General features: G+C 55.4%; 1 protein-coding gene and 1 pseudogene across 1 annotated transcript; one reads left to right on the plus strand and one right to left on the minus strand.

Annotated features, from left to right (window-relative positions):
- The first annotated feature begins 1884 nt into the window (after positions 1 to 1884).
- On the plus strand, positions 1885 to 16373 carry PTGS1 (prostaglandin-endoperoxide synthase 1). The gene is made up of 10 exons (XM_066610589.1): positions 1885 to 1951; positions 7995 to 8111; positions 9233 to 9373; positions 10254 to 10397; positions 10754 to 10935; positions 11700 to 11783; positions 12069 to 12315; positions 13499 to 13785; positions 14157 to 14304; positions 15081 to 16373. Exons 1-10 carry the CDS (start codon positions 1891 to 1893, stop codon positions 15452 to 15454), a joined length of 1785 nt encoding a protein of 594 aa, XP_066466686.1. The 5' UTR covers positions 1885 to 1890; the 3' UTR covers positions 15455 to 16373.
- On the minus strand, positions 11390 to 11510 carry LOC136635682 (5S ribosomal RNA; annotated as a pseudogene).
- Positions 16374 to 19972: the final 3599 nt, after the last annotated feature.

Below are 19972 nucleotides of genomic sequence, written 5' to 3' on the forward strand. Positions count from 1 at the left end.
CAAAGGAATTCAAACTAAAACTCCAGGCCTTTGAATGGGGCTCAGAAGTGAACCAGCAAACTCTTTGGCTCACAATGCCCAGTCCCAATTTGTAATCTCTTGGCTGTGTTCATCACTAACAGCAGTTTCCAAACAGTCGCCAAGGCAAAAGGCAATGTAGTAGTCTAGTTCTGGGGGGCAGGCTTGCAGAACATGGCTACCTGTAGACTTATCACAACTCACTTGTTGAATGCTATTAGCAGGATCCAACCAGATGAGATCAGGAACAGCCCCCTGACACATCCAAATGTTATGCTGAGGAAACGGAAGCCCTTCATCCCATCTCCAGCGGGCACTGACGCATCTTGAACCTGGCTCCTGCAGAGAAAAGGGTGTGGACTCCCAGTCTCCCTCTGGTCTGCTCAAAGTCTCTGAACAGTTTTTCTTTCTTTCTTTAATTGCATCCATTCTTTCCTCATTGGAATTCACCTCTGGGGAAATGTGGTGGAGGAACTGAGCCAAAATGGGGGTGGGGCAAAGGGCTCTCTCTGTCTCCCAGGAGGGGTCAGCCACCAGGACTGGATGTGGGGACAGCTGATGGGAGAGGCAAACCTCCCCTCTCTGTGTCTTAGTTTCAGCTTTGGGGAGAAAAGATAAACATTTGACTAGGAACACTCTTGTGTTGTGGGTGTGAAGCAGCACACTTTCCAGCACAAGTCCATTCATGCTTACTCAGAAGTAACTTCTGAAATGGGGCCTTTGGATTTTGTCCGTGCAAGCTCAGGAGTTAGGACAACCAACTGTGTTTTGACGGCCCCCTAAATCCAGATTCACCAGAGCCAGTTCCGGTTGGCAGACAGAGCGGGGGGGGGGGGGCGTTTGAACAAACCTTGCATACCACAAAACATCTGCAAATCTGATTAGAAAGGCTGGAGGCCTTTGGAGAGGGAGGAGGATTTGTTGGGCTGCTGTCCCCAAGTTTGTGAGACCGAGGAGGGTTGCAGAGTGAAGCACCTTGTGGAGACACCTCAAAGTCCAGCGGAGGTGGGAGAAGCAGGTGGGTCCTCAGCTGTCCCTCTGGGCTCGACTTGGGGCTTCTTCCAGAATGCTGCCCTGCAATGGAAACAGTGACTCAGGTTGGTCACCCTTTCCTACAGACCCCTCACCCTTTTGGAGAACTGCATGGGCAGTAAGACCCTCAGAAGAGTCCTGCTGGATCAGGCCAGAGGCCCATCCAGTGCAGCTTCCTGCATCTCGCAGTGTCAAGAGGAGTGCCACTCCGCGCGCACACCTTGAGAAGTTGGCAGTCTTTTTGGATTTTGCGAGGCAAAGGATTCCGCGCGTTCCAAAGTGTTCAGAGCAGGCAAGTGGGTGGGGGTGGGAGCAGGGGGGCTTTGGGGTGCCCCCACAGAAGGCGCCACTGGACAGCTGTGCATCTCTGCCCTCCCCAGTCATCCCACATGTGTGCTTCTGCCTGTGGGGGCCCAGGATCGAGCTGGGCGCGTGAGATCTGCTGGGGATGAGCCCAGAAGCCCCCCAGCAGCTCTACAGGGCTGCCAGCCTCAGGGGTCTTCCCCAGGCAGGCAGGCAGGCAGGCACACACCCAGCTGCAGTGTCTGACCATCTCTGATTGGGGGGGGCAGACCACAGATGGGGCCCGGCCAGCCCGGAGGGACCCCCCTCTCCACAGGGCACCACGTGTGTCAGCGGGCAGAGGAGGAGGAGGAGGAGGAGCAAGCGGGGAGGAAGGGGGAGGATGAGCCCCGCTGGCCACTGCTCAGCCAGACTCCTCCGGCTGCCTGCCTGCTGCTGCCATGCCCGGTGAGTGCCTGCCTCCGCGCCCCCCCCCGCCCTCGGGGTCTCTGCCCAGCACTAACCCACTCCTTCTTCTCTGCTGCAGTGCTGCCTGCGATGCTGCTGTTGCTGCCGCCGCTGCTCCTGTCCGCCAGCCCCGCCGGCGCCTCCGGGACAGGTAGGGGATGGTCCGAGCCACACTTCCCTGGGAGTAAGCCCCACGGACTCTGAGCAGACGTGGAGAGGCGTGGGCTCTGGCTTCACCCGCTCCTTCGAGGAGCAGAGATGCCTCCTGGCGCTGCCCAGGGGCTCCGGAGGTGGCGGTCCTCCGGGTGCAGAGCTCTGGGGTGCGGGCGCGCCTGGGGGTGACCTTGCAGGGGTCTCCCTCTCTCCGGAGCAGGGCGGCCCAGGCAATGTGGCTGCTGCCCGCCGCTGGAGACGGACGCTCTGTGAAGGTTGCAGCCCCCAAGCTTTGGGACCTGTGGAGAAGAGGCTGCCTCGTTGCCCTCTTCACACGTCCAGGGCTGGGCTGCTGGGACAGGGCCGGCACGCAAAAGACCTCCTTAGTCTGTGGACCTCCTTGCCACAGGATGTGGTGAGGGCGCCTGGCCTGGATGCCTTTGGAAAGGAATTGGATACGCTGATGGAGGAAAAGTCCCTCACGGGTTACAAGCCAGGACGTGTCTGTGCAGCCTCCTGGTCTTAGAAGGAGGCTGTCTCAGAAGGCCAGGTGCAAGGGAGGGCACCTGGATGCAGGTCTCTTGCTGTCTTGGGTGCTCCCCGAGGTGCTGTGAGATGCAGGAAGCTGGACTAGGTGGGGCTTTGCCCTGATCCAGCAATGCTCTCCTTGGGCATCGCAGCCCACCCTTCCCACAGGGCTCAAGGCAGGTTGTTGTTGTCTAAGGCAGAGGATTGGCCCTACCAGCTGCCTCAATGCATGTTTTAGGACCCCTGTAAGGGTCCAGGCCGTGAAACCTCCCAGCCTTGACAGCCTCCCTGCCCACCCACTGGAGGGAGACTGAAGGGAGACTCCCCTCCCTTCTGGGGCATCCTCATTTGGACAAACTTGATCTTTGTGAGATGCTTTGATCTTGAAAAGCAGGATGATGTTTGTCAAACACAAAGCCCAACAGGCGCCCACACCCCTCCGGCTGATAAGCCAAGAATTCCAGCCTTCAGGATTTCCTTGGCTGCCAACCCTCCAGGGAAAGAGAGGCCCACCCCTCTCTGCCCTTCCTCCTCTCTGCCATTCTCTGGGGCTTCCTCCCATGGAACTAGAAAGCACTCCAGGGGTGAGCAAGAGCCCCCTTCTCTCCACCCAGGGGTCCAGCTGTGCCCTCAAGGGCCACTCTGCCACTTCCAGGGGATGCGAGCCCTGCTTTCTTGACACTCCCAGGGTTTCAGAATATACCAGGGTAGGCTTTAGAAGGGGCCAAAGTCCAGGAGTGCTCCTGGTCGCTGTAGGCCAGATGTTCACTGTAGGCTGGATGCTTTTTCCCAGCAGAGATTGCTGTGTTCTTTCTCACAGACCTGAGTATGGTTGCCCATGTGCTTTGTGCTTAGACTGTTGCACTGTGCTGTACATGGGGCTGCCCTAGGAGACTATTGCTGCTGCGCTGTTGCTGGGAAGGAGCACGTTGCACACTTGGGCTTTGTCACATTGATATTGGCTGCCAGTCTGTCTCTGGGTGCTGTTCAAGCTGATCTTTTCAGCTCTGAGCCCTAAATGGTTTGGAGCTGAAGGACTGCCCGCCCCCAGAGATCAACTGGGAGGGTCTTCCACCACTGTCAGAGATGCATTTGGGGCAGGGTGACCAGATACAATGGAGGACAAGGAGCCTATACCTTTAACCATTGTATAGGAATATGGGCAAGTGCAGCTTCTTAAACCCTTACCTGTTGAGCTGCACCTGCCCAAATTCCCTCTTCTGTACAATGGCTCAAGGTATAGGCTCTCCGTCCTCCATTGTGTCTGGTCACCCTGATTTGGCAGTGGCCCATGAGAGCGTCTTCTTTGCAGTGACACCCAGTCTGTGTGTGGAACGCCTTGCCCCAGGATGTCAGGCTGGTTCCATCGCTGGCCCTCTCTGGCAGCGCCTTAAAAGGTTTCTGTTCTGTTTAGCCTTTGGGGCCCAAGTTTCCATGGACCTGCTTCATCTCTGCTGAAGTTGTGTGGCTCTGATCTTGTTTCTGCTGCTGTGTGTTCTCTTGGTTGTTGCCAATCTATGAATGTCTGTCTCTTATTTTTTTTTATTGTGTTCTTTGAATTATGCTGTAAGTTGCCTCCTTGAGTTTATGGGTCTACCCTCCTTTATGGGTTGGGAAAGGCAGGATAAAAACATTTTTTTAATCAACCAGTCAATGGAACTCACAAATAAAAGCCACATCTCAGTTGCAGGACTTTGAGGCCCTGCCTGGGATCCTCACAGCCTTGCCTCCTGTTCTCTGAAACTTCCCCTCTGAAGTTTTAATTTAAGCCTCACTCTCTTTCTACTCTTGTGGCACCACTTCTTGCATGCATGGTGCAGCTTTTTTTGTTTTGTTTTGTTTTTGCACCAGCAGGCTTGCTGGCAGGAGAAGTCAGGGGGCCTCTGAGCGAGCGCAGTGGCTCATCACCTCCACTGATTTCCTCCTGCCAGCTACACAATGCCAGGCTGAAGGGGGGAGTGTGGGTTGGCAAATGGGTGGGAGAAGGCTCTTTTTTTAAGAAAGCAAGCCACTCCTTTGAGTGGTTTCCAGCAGCAGTTTCCCAAACCACTACCTGTAAGCAAAGGAGCTGAGCTGGGGGTTTCGGGTGTGAAAACAGGCAAGGTAGCTGGTTCTCTGCTTGCCGCGTGACCAGTGATTCCAGAGGCAGAACCCAGACTTGGCTCAGAAGCAGAGTTTCTCCCTGCCCCTTCCAGCAGCAGAAAACTGACTTCTTGGAGGAAGCCAGTTCCGCTTGGGGCCGGCTTGGCTGGGTAAAGATAAGGGCTGCTTTCCTAACGGCCTGATTTATTAATAACAGCCTGGTCAGCTGTCATAAGAACATAAGAACAGCCCCATTGGATCAGGCCATAGGCCCATCTAGTCCAGCTTCCTGTATCTCACAGCGGCCCACCAAATGCACATTGTCGCCTGTTCCACCTTCTGCACTCCAAAACTTAGAAGCTGCCCAGCTACAGAGGACAGAAAAGCCTTGCGTGCAGCCTTGCGTGTGGCCCATGCAGAAGCCAGGGTCCAGCTGGGACTCATGGCCACCCCCTGCGTGTTCCTCACGTGGCTAACATGCACTGTTTCCTTGTGACACAGCCAAACATTTAGGAATGTAGTAGTCCGGCTAATGCCCCTTAAAATCCAGGACCTGGAACGCTTTGGACTTTAAAAAATAAACCCAGAGAGGAAGACCAGTGGGAGTGTGCTGGCATTCCCTTCTCGAATTAATCCTTCCCTGCCCCAGATGTTTTTTCATTTTGTCAACAGCTTCATGTCCTCTGTACACAAAGCAGCCGAGCTGGCGCAGATGCTCCAGCCCAGAGGCAGCAGCTGGGACCGGTTTGGGGTCTGGAAATGGTCTGCTCCAGGCCATGCCCAAATGGAGGGGGTTTTAGTCTAGCTCAGGAGACTTTTCACGATTGGCACGGGGGAAACCGTGCAAAGGAGCAACTTCCATTGGACCGCAGGCTCCGTTTTGTTGCTTTGTGAAAAGCAGCGCAGCTGATTAGCCCAATGTGTGTGACTCAGTTAAATCTTTGTTCGTTTGCCACTGCTGGGGCTGTCCTCACAGGGTGGCTGCTGGAGTCACCTACTGCTGTTTTGAGAGCACTTTTAGGCTGTACTGAGAGGTGATACAGGAGAGGCCAGAAGGACGTTCAAGCAGCCTGGCTGGGGAATCCACAGGGCATCCTTGATACAATCTGCGGCCAATCTATAGCCATGCCCTGCGACTGATTTCTAAAAGGCAGAGGGGCTGAGGTTGAGCCTCTGCACCTCTCTTTTTTCTGGTGTCAGCTGCTGGGCAGGTGTGTGGGGAAGCCATCCAGTCTGTGGTTGCTAAGCTGTCTTTCGCTCCAGGATCTGTTGTACCTGCTTTCTGCCTGTATGGCACTCGTTGCCACAAGCTTGGAGACGGCCTCTAGCTTAGGTGGCGTGACAAGGGGGATTGGGGAAATTTGTGGAGGAGGATTGCTGTGGGGGGGGGGGGAGAGCAGAGAATGCAAGAAGTCAGGGAAAGTGTTACGTATGCAAGTTATGCAGGATCGAAATCCTGCATAACTGATTGGCCCAGACTTATGGCTGGCCAGTCGGGTGATGGATCAAGATCCTACCATCCGACTGGCCCTCTAGTTAAGGTTTCAACTGCACCAGTCATGGGGAGTTTGGGCAGAGCTGAAGGGTATAAAAGCCAGGGGTGTTTGCCTTGTGTCAGATTCATTGCCAGGTTCTGTTCTGAAGATGGAATAAACTTATTGAGCTGTTATCTCCATGCCTTCCTTTATTCGCATGGACCCACTACGTAACAGAAAGGAAATACTTCAACCAGATTATCTGCAAGAGCTCAAGGGCTTAGTTGTTGGAAGTGGCAGGGATGGGGGAGGAAGTGTCCCAGGCTGGGAGCCTCAGAGGGAAGACTGAGCAGGACAAAAGCTGTCCACACTCAGATCTGCTTGCAGGAAGGTGCTGCTCTCCAGAAAGGAGAGCATTCCTGGTACAGCACCCCTGTTGGGGTGCGGCTGGGAGGGCTCATTTTGGCCTCTTGGGGATTCCAAGACTGGGCAAGGAACCAGTCAGGGCGTGGGATGTCATGGGGCAAGCAGAGATCCCCTGGAAAGCAACACGTGGGCCTTGCCGAATTGAGAGCGGCTTCTGCTGTCGGAATGTGTTTGAGGATGCAGAGGATGGCAATTGGGGGGGGAGAAGCGTGCAGGTAGGTTCCCTGCAGCTGGACTGCAAATATGCTTTGGAGTCAAAACATCCATTAGTTTTCTTTGCAAAAGGGAAAGGAACCATTACTCAGTGTCTGGTCAAAAGCCCAGAGTCCAGCTTGCGACACCCGGCCCCCTCTTCTCCAGTCGCTGGGGACCCTCTCCCTGTAGGTTTCCTGGGTATGTTTTGTCTCATATAAACACTTCAATCTCTGACGTCATTTCATTCGGCCTCGTAAAGAGCAGCTGTGGGTTTTGTGGCACGCCAAGGGAGAAGCGATGCGCAACAGCTGGAAGACGCTGGGGGGGGTGTGTGCAGCCAAGATCCCATTTTGTGGAGAGCCCGGCTTGTGATGTGGTCAGAGCAGCCGGAGTCTGGGCCGGGGCCCGACCAGGAATAGGGGGCCAGGTTGGCGGCAGTGAGTCAGGGAATAGTTCAGCAGTCTGTTCCGCAATCGAAGTCCTCACCCTTGCAGGGTGGAGCACGGAAGCTGCAGCCTGGCAAAACCTGAGCTGCCAGAGGGAGGGCAGAGCTCTTTTCGAGCTAAACTGAGCTTTGCTAATCCTGAGCAGACCCTTGCCGGCTGAGCTTAGTAAGAGCAGTGATCTGAACTGAATAAGCAACCGTGCTCTTTTTTTCTGCAGTTAGTTAGTTAAGAATGGAATGCGAATGGGCACTGCTGCGAAAACGGCTCCAGAGTTTTGGTTTTAATTATTATTATTTTTTCATTTGCAATGAAAATCAGACACCAGAAGCCTTTCCGTAAGGAGAGGCTGCATGCTTTCAAGTTGCCGCCCTCCCATTGGCACCCCTGGGCAGGGCTGGGCCTGGTGTAATCCAGGGCAGAACAAGCCACGCGTTGTGCCCAGGGACCTCATTTGCTTAAGCTCTCCAAAGAGAACACGGACAGGCAGCTGAAGCCTCACAGCAGGAAGGCTGGAAAGAGGCAGGCCCGAGTCTCTTTCCCTGCCCTGTGGGTACAGTTTTGCCGTTGCCCCCCCTTCCGCTCCCCTCTTCCGCCAGGGGTTGCCCTTGTTTATGGAACTTAGACTGCTTCCCAAGCCGTATCACCGTGGCCAGGGATAACAGGGCGCTCAAATCGCCACCGTGTTTTATGGGGTTATAAAAGCAGTGGTGGGGAGGAGGGGACCCCCCCCACCGCAGAGGAGGCAACTTCCTCCAGCCAGGACACTGGCCTCTCCGCGCATGGGAAGGGCCAGGCCTCGTGGTGCTGCCGACACCCTGCTGGGGCTTCATGGGAGAAGCAGCCCCACCTCCGGCTGCCCAATCTGGAACGGTCCCTCTTCTCCCCACAGTGAATCCCTGCTGCTATTTCCCGTGCCAGCACAAGGGCGTGTGTGTCCGGGTCGGCACGGAGGGGTACGAATGCGACTGCACCCGAACCGGCTACTTCGGCGTCAACTGTACTTTCCGTGAGTGGCTCCCTGGCCTTCCCCACTGCAGGGGGGAGGGGGGCAGAAATGATGCGTATTTGGTGCTCGTTCAAGCCGCAGCTTCTTATGATGGGTGATGTGCCGGCACCCCCTGGGTGTCCCTGGCCGTGAGGCGGTCCTGGTTTCAGCAGTAGAAATGCCACCTGCACAACCAGCTCTCCAGCAGGTTCCCACTTCTTTCCTGAAAGCCACTGCCCTGCTGAGGTTGAAAGTGGTTCACTCAGGAATCCGTCTCCGGCTCAAATCTCACCTCAGCCAGGAGCTGTAGGCAGAAGACTGTTCCCAACCCCAAAATGGAGATACTACAATTGGTCTGCCTTGCAGGGCCATTGCAGGGGCAACTAAAGCAATGTGGGCGCTCAAGAAGTGCCACATTAAGTGTTCCTTTCACAGCAGGGCTGCACTCCTGAGTTTAAGCACGTTGAAACCAGTTTCAAAAGTCATGGCTGCCTACAGAGGAATTCTGGGGATTATTCCCTTGGAAATCTGCTTTCTTTGGGAGCCATCACTGCCTCAAAGAAACATGTGCTCCCAGGGTGGAGCCGTGACAGCGAAACAGGCTCCAAACTGGGTTAAGTATGTAGTGTAGACATGGCCCTTCCAAAGTGCTGCAGGTTTCTAGCCAGCAGGAGTTGTCCGTTTGCCATGGTGGAGTTTGCAGAACCCCTTGAGCAAATGCAGCGTACTTTTGCAGATGCTGTGAAAGCAGGATTGATGACATGATCCACTTAAACCCGTTTCAGATTGGCTTAAGCCTCATGGATCCCAGCCAAGGGACTGGGGGAAGGGCAGCTCTGGGAGGCGCAAGGAGCTGTGTTGAAGAGCCCCCCAATGTCTTCCGCAAAATTGTGTCTCCCAGCGTTCCTTAGGCAGAAGGCCGTGACAGTTACCCCCAGTTTGAAACTGGTTCATGCTTGTAGTGGAGCCAGACTTGCCCCAAGAGACTGCCAGGTGACGGGGCCAAGACAGGACCTGTTTGTGGGGGCAAAGGCTGGACATACGCACATCCGGGTAGCACATGTCTTTGTAACCAAATGATAAAGAAGGGGTCCCACAGCAGCCGTCTGTAATGGAGGCGTTTGCGAACTCGTTTCCCCCAGCGGAGTTCTGGATGAGGATACGCGCTGCCCTGAAGCCCAGCCCCGCCTTCTACCACTTCATCCTGACCCATTTCCGCTGGTTCTGGGACATCATCAACAGCACTTTCCTCCGGGACACCCTGATGCGGCTGGTGCTGACAAGTGAGTAAAAAGCAGGAGGCTGGAGGGGGGGGAGGGTGCAGGCTGTGCATGACAGGCCTTGAGCTGGCTTGCCCATGGGAAGAGGCAATGGCAGGGGGCCGGAGACCTCCAAGGGACAGGGCAGGATGGTTTGGGGGCCCAGGCAGGACATCCCCACATCCCTCCCTGCCCACGAAATAAGACCCCCAGTTAGCAGGACAGATGCCACAGGACGATCCCACAAGGGTACCGAGTCACAGGAAGTGGAGGTGGATTCCCAGCAGGGGTGGCTTCAGGAGCTGTGGGGCCTCATTGGAAGCCTTTTGCGGGGCCCCAGGTTCGCAGCCAAAGTCTGTAGACACTTAGAGAGACAAATAAAATGTCTTATAGGCTTTCCGTCTCTGTAGTAGAATGGAAAGCCGTCAAAATGCGGGCTTCAAAAGTGCAGGTGAGTTAATGGATCCAATGGATCTGAGCCCATTTTAATATAAAACTGCAGACCAGACTAGAATAGGATCACCCCAGCATGGGCGCCCCTTAGGCACAGGGCCCAGCTGGGAACAATTGGTCCAACTGGCTTAAAGCTGGCCCTGATTCCCAGGGAAGGAACCCTCACGCGAATGAGCCACACAGAGATGAGTTCTCAACTCGCCGGCAGACGAGTGTCTGACTTGGACTGGGTCGAACGTGGGGCCGCCATCCCAAGGGAAGTTCTCCTGCACCAGCCTCACTGGAAGTGAATGGTCAAGAGCACACTACGTTGTCTCATTCCCCCCCCCCACCCTTAGCAGCAGCCACATCTCCACCCCAGAGCACCTGCCACTGCCTCCTCTCCTCTCCCTCCAAGCGTGGCTCTCCTGAGTGTCTGGTCACCCTCCTCCCACCCTTTCCTTCCCTGCAGTCCGAGCCAACCTCATTCCCAGCCCACCCACCTACAACTCTGCCCACGGCTACATCAGCTGGGAGTCCTACGTCAACCTCAGCTACTTCACTCGCATCCTCCCACCGGTGCCTGAGGACTGCCCCACGCCCTCGGGAACGAAAGGTACGTGATACTCTCCCCCCAGCACCAGCCCCACTCCAGGCTTAGTCGTCTCCATCCCCAGCACCAGGGTTCCTTCCACATCACAATCAAAACTGCAAAGCCAGCAGTCAGTTGTAGCCGTTTTGTAGAGAGAGAGGACCACTTGCACCCTGACGCCTGTGGTCCAATTTGCAAAAGCAAGGGGGGCCCGTAGCCCAATTTAAAGCTCGGTCCCTGAATGCAAGCGTTCCCAGCTGCAGCCCCTGACAGTTAAGAGGATATCTCTTTTCATATCTTATTTCGATGCACTGCAGGTGTCAAAACCTAAAAACAATACATTTAGTTGTGGAGTCAGTCCCTTTTTGCTTCCCTCGCAGGGCCGGCGCAGCTGCCCGACGCACGACTGGTGGCTGAGCGGTTCCTGCTGCGCAAGACATTCCAGCCTGACCCACAGGGGTCCAACCTGATGTTTGCCTTCTTTGCCCAACATTTCACCCACCAGTTCTTCAAGACCTCCGGCAAAATGGGCCACGGCTTCACCAGGGCTCTGGGGCATGGGGTAAGGAGAGCCACTGGGGAGAGCCATGGGGCCGCTCTTCAGCATGTGCTCCATTCAAAGCTCAAAGCAGGGGGCCCAAGTGCTGATTCTTCTGCCACAAAAATGAATGCATGAGCTGCTCCTCAGAGACACAATGAGGACTAGTTTCTTGTCTCAGCTTGGATGACGGGTGGGCTGGGAGAGAGGCAATGGGGCCTGTTTCCAGGGATGCCTGGGCTCAAGGGCATTCTGAGAAGTTAAGCAAGGCTTCATTTCTGGCACAGGCCCGCAGAATCTGCTGTCAGCACCTGGGTCTGCCCCAGACTCTAAATAAATGAGCAGAGAGGCACCCAGTGACTACAGAAAGTCATGCTCCAGAGTATGTGAAGAGTGCAAATAGGTCCAAACTGTGAATGATTGGCAACCAAGTGCACTGGTTGGTTGGCAACCTTCAGTCTGGAAAGACTATGGTATAAGCCTACAGCACCCAGTATTCCCAGGCGGTCTCCCATCCAAGTACCAACCAGGCCTGACCCTGCTTAGCTTCCGAGATCAGACGAGATCAGGCATGCGCAGGGTAGCAGTTGGTAGCAGACATACTTTGTTTTTCACACGTGTGTACTGTAGACCTCCAGTAGCCAGCGTCTTGCACATGCAAGATGGATGGAGGAAGCAGCATCCTTTCTGCCAGAGGGTGGGGCACCCAAGCAGGTCTGAACCCCAGCACCTTTTTTTGCTGATGTTGGAAATTGACCCCTGAGGCTAATGCTGAGAATCTCCCGCAGGTGGATCTCGGGAACATCTACGGGGATAACCTGGAGCGGCAGAACGAACTCCGGCTTTTCCAGGACGGGAAACTGAAGTACCAGGTACGGAGGTGGGTCTACCTGCCTGGGGCAGTGAGAGCTACACAGCCTGAGCCCCCTGCTTGGCAGGCAGAAGGCAGTCCCCAGCAGGGCTGGAAAAGACCCTTCCCTGCCTTAAACCCTGGCCAGGCACTGCCAGTAGAGCAGGCAGAGACGCGGCCAGTCTGAGCAAGGTGAGGCTCGGGAAGGGGGCAGCTTCCTCCACGCACAGTCTCTGCTCAGCCGGCAGTTCCACCGCAGTGGCCATTGACCAGGGTTGCGTCCTTCCTGCTGCTCTTGTCTCTCCAGTTGGTGAATGGGGAAATGTACCCCCCCAGGGTGCTGGAGGCCCCGGTGCACATGATCTACCCCAAGCGCGTCCCACCGGAGCAGCAGCGGGCCGTGGGGCAGGAGGTTTTCGGGCTGCTCCCAGGCCTCATGATGTATGCCACCCTCTGGCTGCGCGAGCACAACCGCGTCTGTGACGTCCTGAAGGGGGAGCACCCAACCTGGGGCGACGAGCAGCTCTTCCAGACTGCCAGGCTCATCCTCATTGGTGCGTGGGGCAGGGAGGGGTTTGTGGGCAAAGCAGCTGTGGGGAGGGAGGTGGGGGTCAGATTCGTGGCTTCTGTTGTTGCAGGGGAGTGAGTAAACTCCAGCCGTTCACATCTGGATTGTCCCAGGAGATTGGGAAGAGAGGGCTGCATGCCCTTGTAAGGGAAGCCAGAGAATGATGGTTCTGGAAAGGACATTGTCTGCCCTGGAGGGCTGTCTGAACTCGCCTGAGCTGCCTCTTCCCAGGAGTTTTCCAGCTGGAAAACACAACCATGGACATCCCAAGTGCGCCTGCGTCAACAGAGGCTCATCTGAGTGAATGCAGCCCTAAGTTTATCTTGCAGTTTTGGGGAAGAAGCACAGAGACCCCACACGCGGTTCTCTCAGGCCTCAGAGATTAGAGGGATGAATGCCAGCAAGCTCCCCCCCCCCCCGAAACAGAGACATGGAACCTGCAAGATGGGATCTTTTCCTACCAGCAATCCAGAAAGGGTGCATGATTCTGAGTCCCACTGGATTCTACCTTTGTTTATTTTGATGAAGAGGCTGGTGTGAATCGAGAGATTGCAGTTTATAAGAAGAGCCCCTCTGGATCAGGCCAAAGGGGGCCCATCTAGTCCAGCTTCCTGTGTCTCTCAGAGGCCTGCCAGATGCCACACCTGCATCCTGGTGCCTTCCCTTGCATCTGGTACTCTGAGGCAGCCCACTTCTAGAACCTAGAGGTTTGCACACACCCATCATGGCTTGAGACCTGTGATTAACTTTTCCTTCAGAAATTTCTCCAGTCCCCTTTTAAAGGCATCCAGGCCTTCCGGTGCCATCACCATGTCCTCTTCCACAGAATAGCTACCTGCTGGGTAAAAAAATATTTTCTTGTAAGAACATAACTCCTGGTTGATCCCATAAAAATATGCCACCTTGCAGATTCTAGGTCTATGTTTTATTTAGTGATTTATTTATTTATAGGATTTATATCCCGCCTTTTTTCCCACACCAAAGGGGACTCAAGGCCGTTTTGGGTGTCAAAAGTTTTGCATGTCCCCAGACTGTGGTGGACGTGGTTTGTTGCCTTCAGGTGCAACTCTGGGTGAGGATTTGGCAAGTGAGACTGCAAACCGTGTGCTTGTGTGAGTCGGAGACTGATCGTGTGCAGGCCCACTCACTCCCTCTGCTCCTCTTCCCAGGTGAGACCATCAAGATTGTCATTGAGGACTACGTCCAGCACCTCAGCGGGTACCACCTGCAGCTGAAGTTCGACCCAGAGCTCATCTTTGGGGTCCAGTTCCAGTACCAGAACCGCATCTCGGTGGAGTTCAACCAGCTCTACCACTGGCATCCGCTGATGCCCGACTTCTTCATCATCCAGGACCAAGAGTACAGCTATGAGCAGTTTGTCTACAACACTACCATGCTGACTGACTACGGCGTGGAGGCTCTGGTGGAGGCCTTCTCCAAACAGCAGGCTGGACAGGTGAGTCCCTGGCTGGCTGGCTGCCTCCCTCCTAGGGAGCGCCGGGCCTGGCAGCTTTGAAGCAGACCTCTCAGCCTCCCTCATGAAAGGGCTTTGGCGTAGATTTAGGATTCTGATCACTGCCCTTCCACAGATGATCCTCAAACGAGATCAAGTCACAACCCCTAGTGGCTTCCCAAGCCTCCCTCCATCTCCTTTCGGCGCTGTTGGTCTTTGTACCTTTACGACACGCGGTGGTCACTGGCCGCTTGGCCTTGGCTTCCACTTTTGTTACAACTGCACGCAAGTCAGGGGGCTGCTGGAGGAAGGGACCTGGGACGCCCCTCCTTGCTGGCGGAGCCTTTTCATGGGTCCCTGCTCCCGCTTTTCAGATCGGAGGTGGGCAGAACATAAACAAGAATCTTCTGAAAGTGGCTATTGGGGTCATCGAGGAATCACGGCTCCTGCGCCTGCAGCCCTTCAACGAGTACCGCAAGAGATTCAACATGGTGCCGTACACGTCTTTCCAGGAGCTCACAGGTACAGCAGGGCAACCCCCTGGGGACTCTACAGTGTTGAGCAGCTGTTGCCACAATCAAGGTCTTCTTGGGGGTTGCTATCCAGGCAGAACCTGTGGCACCGAGAAGCTCCCAGCTCTGCGCCACTGCAAAGAGCCTGGGCACTAGGGCACAGCTGGAGAGCATGGAAGCCGGTGTGTGGCTGGGGGGGGGGCAGCATATTGAGCAAGGAGTGTTTTACCGCTAACAGCTCCTGCCTGCAGAAAAAGCCTCTTTTGGGTATCATCCTGTCTCTAAAAGGACCCCCTCCCCTTTGTAGCTACTTTGTATTTATTTGGTTCATAAAATCCAGAACAATGCAAGGTCACAAAGAGCCACAGGGCATAAGTGGAGGTCTGCTGGACCAGGCCCAAGGGGGCCCATCTGGTCCACCTTCCTGCCTCACAGTGGCCCACCTGATGCCTCAGGGAGTTCCCAAGACAAGAAGAGACCTGCATGCTGTTGCACTCCCCTGCACCTTGCACTCAGAGACAGCCTGCTTCTAAAACCAGGAGGTTGCACATGCTCGTCACGGTTTGTAAGCTGTGATAGCTTTTCCTCCAGAAATCTGTCCAGTCCTCTTTTCAAGGCCAGATGCCATCACCACCTTTTGTGGCATGCTGCTCACTGTAGTGACAAAACATTTTTGGGTCACTAACAGGCAAGCAAGCCCAGCCTCCATTCTTTCCTCTCTCTCTCTCTCTCTCTCTCTCTCTCTCTCTCTCTCGCACTCTCATGCATTGCCTTCTTTCTGGGCAGGGGATGAGGAGATGGCGGCTGAGCTGCAGAAACTGTACGGGGACATTGATGCCATGGAATTCTACCCTGGCCTGCTGGTGGAGAAGACACAGCCCAATTCCATCTTTGGGGAGAGCATGGTGGAAATCGGGGCCCCCTTCTCCCTGAAGGGCCTACTGGGGAACCCCATCTGCTCCCCGGAATACTGGAAGCCCAGCACATTTGGGGGTGCCACCGGCTTTGAGATGGTCAACACGGCAACGCTTCAGAAACTCGTGTGCCTCAACGTGAAGCGGTGCCCGTATGTGGCCTTCCGGGTGCCGGACAGTGGAGATGTGGCAGCCATGGCAACAAGTCATAGCTCCAGGGAGAAGGAACCCTCAGCTGAGCTCTGAGCTATCAAGGAGCAGGGGCTTCCCTTATGACTTTGGCAGAAGGCTACAGGTCCAGCCAGCGGCCTTCCTCCATTTTGGGGGCAATCACATGCACAAACTGTAGCTGGCAGAGTGAGAACAAGAGAGAGAAATGCAACATCTCTCCCCATCTTCTCTCTCTCGCACACTCTCTCACACACACACCCTCCTGTCATTAAAGTAGAAGGTCATCTAAGGACTGAGGTTCTGTCCAGAGAAGAGGAGAAAAAGATGGCTGAAGTTTTCTGGATTTTTTTTAGAAATAAAGCTTGTTCTGTCCATCCCTGCGGCTGTTCCTCCCACCGCACCAAGCTAGTCTCAGCTGCGACACTGCAGGGACTTCACTGCGTACAGTTTGTTCCCCAAAGAGGAGTCCTCCAAAAGTCACCAGCCCCTATCCTAAGGCCACACTTTCCAGAGTCCTGCAGCGACTATTCAACCCATTTAATGCTTGTTGTGGGGACAAGTGCCAGAGCAGCAATTTTCAACCACTGTGTTGTGGTGTGCCACAAATGAGCCATCCATGCAGGAGTTTGGGTTGAGGGTCATTTGTTGGTAGTGCTACTGGGAGCTGTGAGCCCCCTGCTGGCAGTGCATTGTCAATTGTCAAGAACCTGATGATGTGCCTCGAAAATTTAAGTGCCTTGTCAGTGTGCTGAAAAATGGCTGTGCTACACTTCTGAAGTCCTGGGACAGGAACACCACCTCTTTCAAGCTGCCCCCACATGTGTTGTTTCTGGGGGGGGGGGGCTGGGAGAGAAGAGAAGCAATTGAGGTAGGACAGAGCATGCAAACTCCAGAATAAAGACCAACCTTTGCTTGGTGTCTGTTGCAAAGCCAGTTGTAAAAAGTAGTAATAATTAAAAAAATCAATCAATTCTGCATTACATGTTAGGAAAACTGGGCAAGTGTTGTGACTGGGAGTTGTGTAGCTGGCAGCAGGTTAGCCAGCCGCCCCCTTCCTCCATTGGTGATTGCACTTAAAAAAAAAAAATACCTTGTCTATTGCTTATAGTGCAGGGAATTTGCAAAAACAAGGAGCACTCCTTCCACTTGTAGCTGGGCCTTTTGGAGGCAGGACTGGGACACACACCGTGTGGACCGTCGTATTAAAATAAAATCTCCTCCTTGCTCCTCGCACCACCCCTTATGTGCTGTCTCAGTGACCTGGGCTTTGAGCTGTGATAGCTGCACGCAGAGCCTGTTGCTAGAGGGAAGAGCATGGACACAGCACAGCCAGGCGCACCCCTTGATGAGCAACTGTGCCGCTATAAATAATAAAATGTATTTAGAAGCCTAGTGTCTTAAATTCACGTGTCCCAGGAGTGAAGGAAGTGACCCTTCCTTCTAGGCCTAGTGTCTTAATGAGTGGGAAGCTTAGCTTAGCTTCCCACTCAAGTGTCTTATAGAGTATCTAGGCTTTGTGTCTTATATGGTATGAAACAGGACTGTTTCCCAGCCACCCACCCCCCAAAGAAAGTGTCTTTCCTTAGGACTAGTGTCTTACTGAGTGGGAAACCTGAGGTTTCCCACTGTACGTTTCTTGGCAGTTACTAAGACACTTTTCCTAACAACCGGAAACTGTATTTTTGGGGTAGGTCTTACTTTCAGGGGGAATCCGGTCTATATTTATACCTGTACATACACACTGGCACTAGGTCTTACTTTTGGGCAGGGCTTAGCCTGGGGTCCCTGGAAGGGGGTCCGTAAACAGGGCACAAAAAATGGTGTGACTTTCTGGAGAGGGGTCCATAGCTTTCATATGTTTTCACTGCTCTAGATCTTCCTCCATCACCCACCTGGGACTTTGGGAGTAGTGGTGGGTGAAAGCTTTGGTTTGTCAACCAGGTTTGGCCATTCAAGGCTCTCCCCCTTCCTTCTGATCTACTCAGTGCACATGCTCCAGATTGGTGACCCAAGAGGATCCAGAAAGGGGCAAAGCCACAGTTAGGAAAACATTTGAGAGGCCAGGTGGATGGATCCCGAATGCTTTGTTGCTCTTTGAAAAGGTCCTGAGTGGGTCAACATATGTGGGTCTCAGCAGAGTGGCTAAGCAGATCACTAGCAGCCACAGATAGTTCCCTGCCCCAAAGGGGCTTGCATTGCAAAGGGAATCCTAGGCAAGAGGAGGAGGGGGAAGGTGCTCTTAGGCGTGGCTAGTGCTGGGAATTCAGATTTCAGGGCAGGACCCTTAGAGGGGGGTGCAGGGTGGACCTCAAAAAGGGGGCCCAGGAGCCAGAGGGGAGCTGGAAATCTCCTGGAATCTCAGCAAATAATGGCGTCTATTGTGTGAAGACCGGCATTCACATTTGGTGTCAGCCTACACATCTCTAGACATTGTAATTCTTGGAATTATGACCCAACAAGCGTATGAAATTAGGATGCAGTGGAGAAGGGGAGGGCCCAAAAGAAACTTGGTACCCCCTGACAAAACATATCTTAGAGGCTCTGCTTAAATGTCCCCTGAAGATGCAGTATGTGCTGGGGGGGGGGTGGAATTGCAGGTTACAGCCTAGTGATTTGGGGCGCTGGTGGCTTATTCCTCCCTCTTCCCCTCTCAACCAGGAGAGAAGGGTGACTCGGGCCCTCCAGGAGCACAAGGTAAGAGGAAGATGATGATACTGCACTTGGGCACCGTGAGACCCTTGGGGGGGTGGGAGAGAGATCTCTTGGCACAATGAGTTTGGGCAGGCGCTGAGCCTGCCACCTGCCTGCTGTGTGCTGGAAGAGCGCCCTCTGTTGGCGGCAGCCCAGTTTCTGAGTCCAAGGCTGTTTCTGCTTTCATTCCTAGGAGTGAAAGGAGATCCAGGAGCCTCAAGAGTGATTGGTGAGGAGAGAGGGAGGGACACACACACCTCTGCCCCCCCCCCGTTTGTCCTGCGTTCCAAACAGTTGCTGGATCCTTCCCAGGGGCAGTCATCTCTGCTGCCCAGCCTGTGTCACGTTGAGGCCCTTTGCAGGGAGGGGGTAAAAGCCAGCTGGTCCGCTTGCTGGGTCACTCTCGGGAGGAATACTGCAGTAGCTATGCAAGTTGAGAACCAAACAAGTCATTTCAAAGTGGTTCAAGTGGGGAACTTTTAGGAGCCCTCTCAAGGCCTGACCTAGCAGTGGACCGGCCTCTGTTCCTCCCACCTCTCGGATCGGAAAAGGGGTGGGGTGGAGGAGAGGCACAGGCTCCTCAGCTTCTAGTTGATGAAGAGACGGACCAGGAGCAGCCCTGTCTGCTGTACCCCCTTCTCCTCCTCCTTCCCCAACACTGTGTCTTTCTTGCAGGAGAGAAAGAGCTGAACGACATCCGCTGCAAGCAGGGTGAGCCTCTTCTTGGACCCTCCTCGCAGCCAGAAGCCTTCCTCCTGCACAGTCCTGAAAAGATAATGTTGTTTCCCTGAAGCTCTTGTGCCCCTCATCCCTGCTGGAAGACGGCACGGGGGCCATTTAAACAGAGAATTCAACAAGTCGATGAGGAATGGAGGTCTTTATCATAGACAGTGCCCATTTGGAGCCTCCACGATTTTGGCAGGGGGAGCTTCCCCCGAAGAAGAGGCCAGGCTGCATCTGCAGACACTCTGGAGCCAAGCGGAGAAGGGTCGGAGGGCTCCAGCCAGGTGGGACAGAAGAGGAGGGGTCCGGCTTCTGCCCCGCCCCCCGGAGATGGGTCCCTGCCCCAAGGCCTGCCAGTCTGTGGAGGGCCTGGTCCCGGCACGCCTGCTCAGAGGTGGGCGCCACTGGAGTGCGCGGGGCTGCCTCCCGCACCAGTGCGGCCGGGATCGGGGCCTCGCAGCCCGCCCCCTCGCTCGGCCGCTCCGCGCCTCCGCGGCCGGGAAGAAGCTCGCGCTTCCGGGGGCGCGGTCCCCTTCCCACGTGCGCGGCGCCCAATGAGCGCCTCCCGGGCACGCCGCAGCCTCCGCGCGAGGAGTCCCGCCCGCGCCCAGCAGCCTCCTCCCGCGTCGCGGCGCGCGGGATCGGGGCCCCCGCGCTATAAAGGCCGGCGCGGGCCTCGCGCCCCTGCCGGAGGCGCTCCGTTCCTCCGCTTCCTCTCCCTGCCTCTTCCGCTTCCTCCTCCTCCCCCCCCCGCCGGGCGTCTTGGCCGCGCCGCGGTCGCCTCCGCCGCTCCCGCCAGTCTCTTCCCGCAGGTCGCCGAGGCGGGAGCCCCGCGCGCCGCAGGAGCGCGGCCAGGTGAGCGCAGGGAGGGGGGGAGCCCGGGGGGGGGAAGCGGCTGCGGCGGAGGAGACCGCGCCTGACTCTCTCTCTCTCTCTCTCCAGGCTCGGCGGGACCGCGGAGGGAACGTCGTCGAGAAGCCCCGGCGGAGCGGAGCGCGCGGTCTGGATGCAGGTACAGGCACAGGCAGCCCCTGCCCTCCTCTGCTGGGGGGTTCGAGGCAGAACAGAGTCCGCTCCGCGGGGCGAGTGTCCCCGGAAAGGAGGTGGAAGCCCCGGGGGAGGAGACGGGAGGAGGAGGCTGTCTGTACCTGTACCTGTATCTTGGGGAGGAGACCTACA

Source organism: Tiliqua scincoides, chromosome 16 (genome assembly GCF_035046505.1).
Source record: "Tiliqua scincoides isolate rTilSci1 chromosome 16, rTilSci1.hap2, whole genome shotgun sequence".
Classification (NCBI taxonomy): domain Eukaryota; kingdom Metazoa; phylum Chordata; class Lepidosauria; order Squamata; family Scincidae; genus Tiliqua; species Tiliqua scincoides.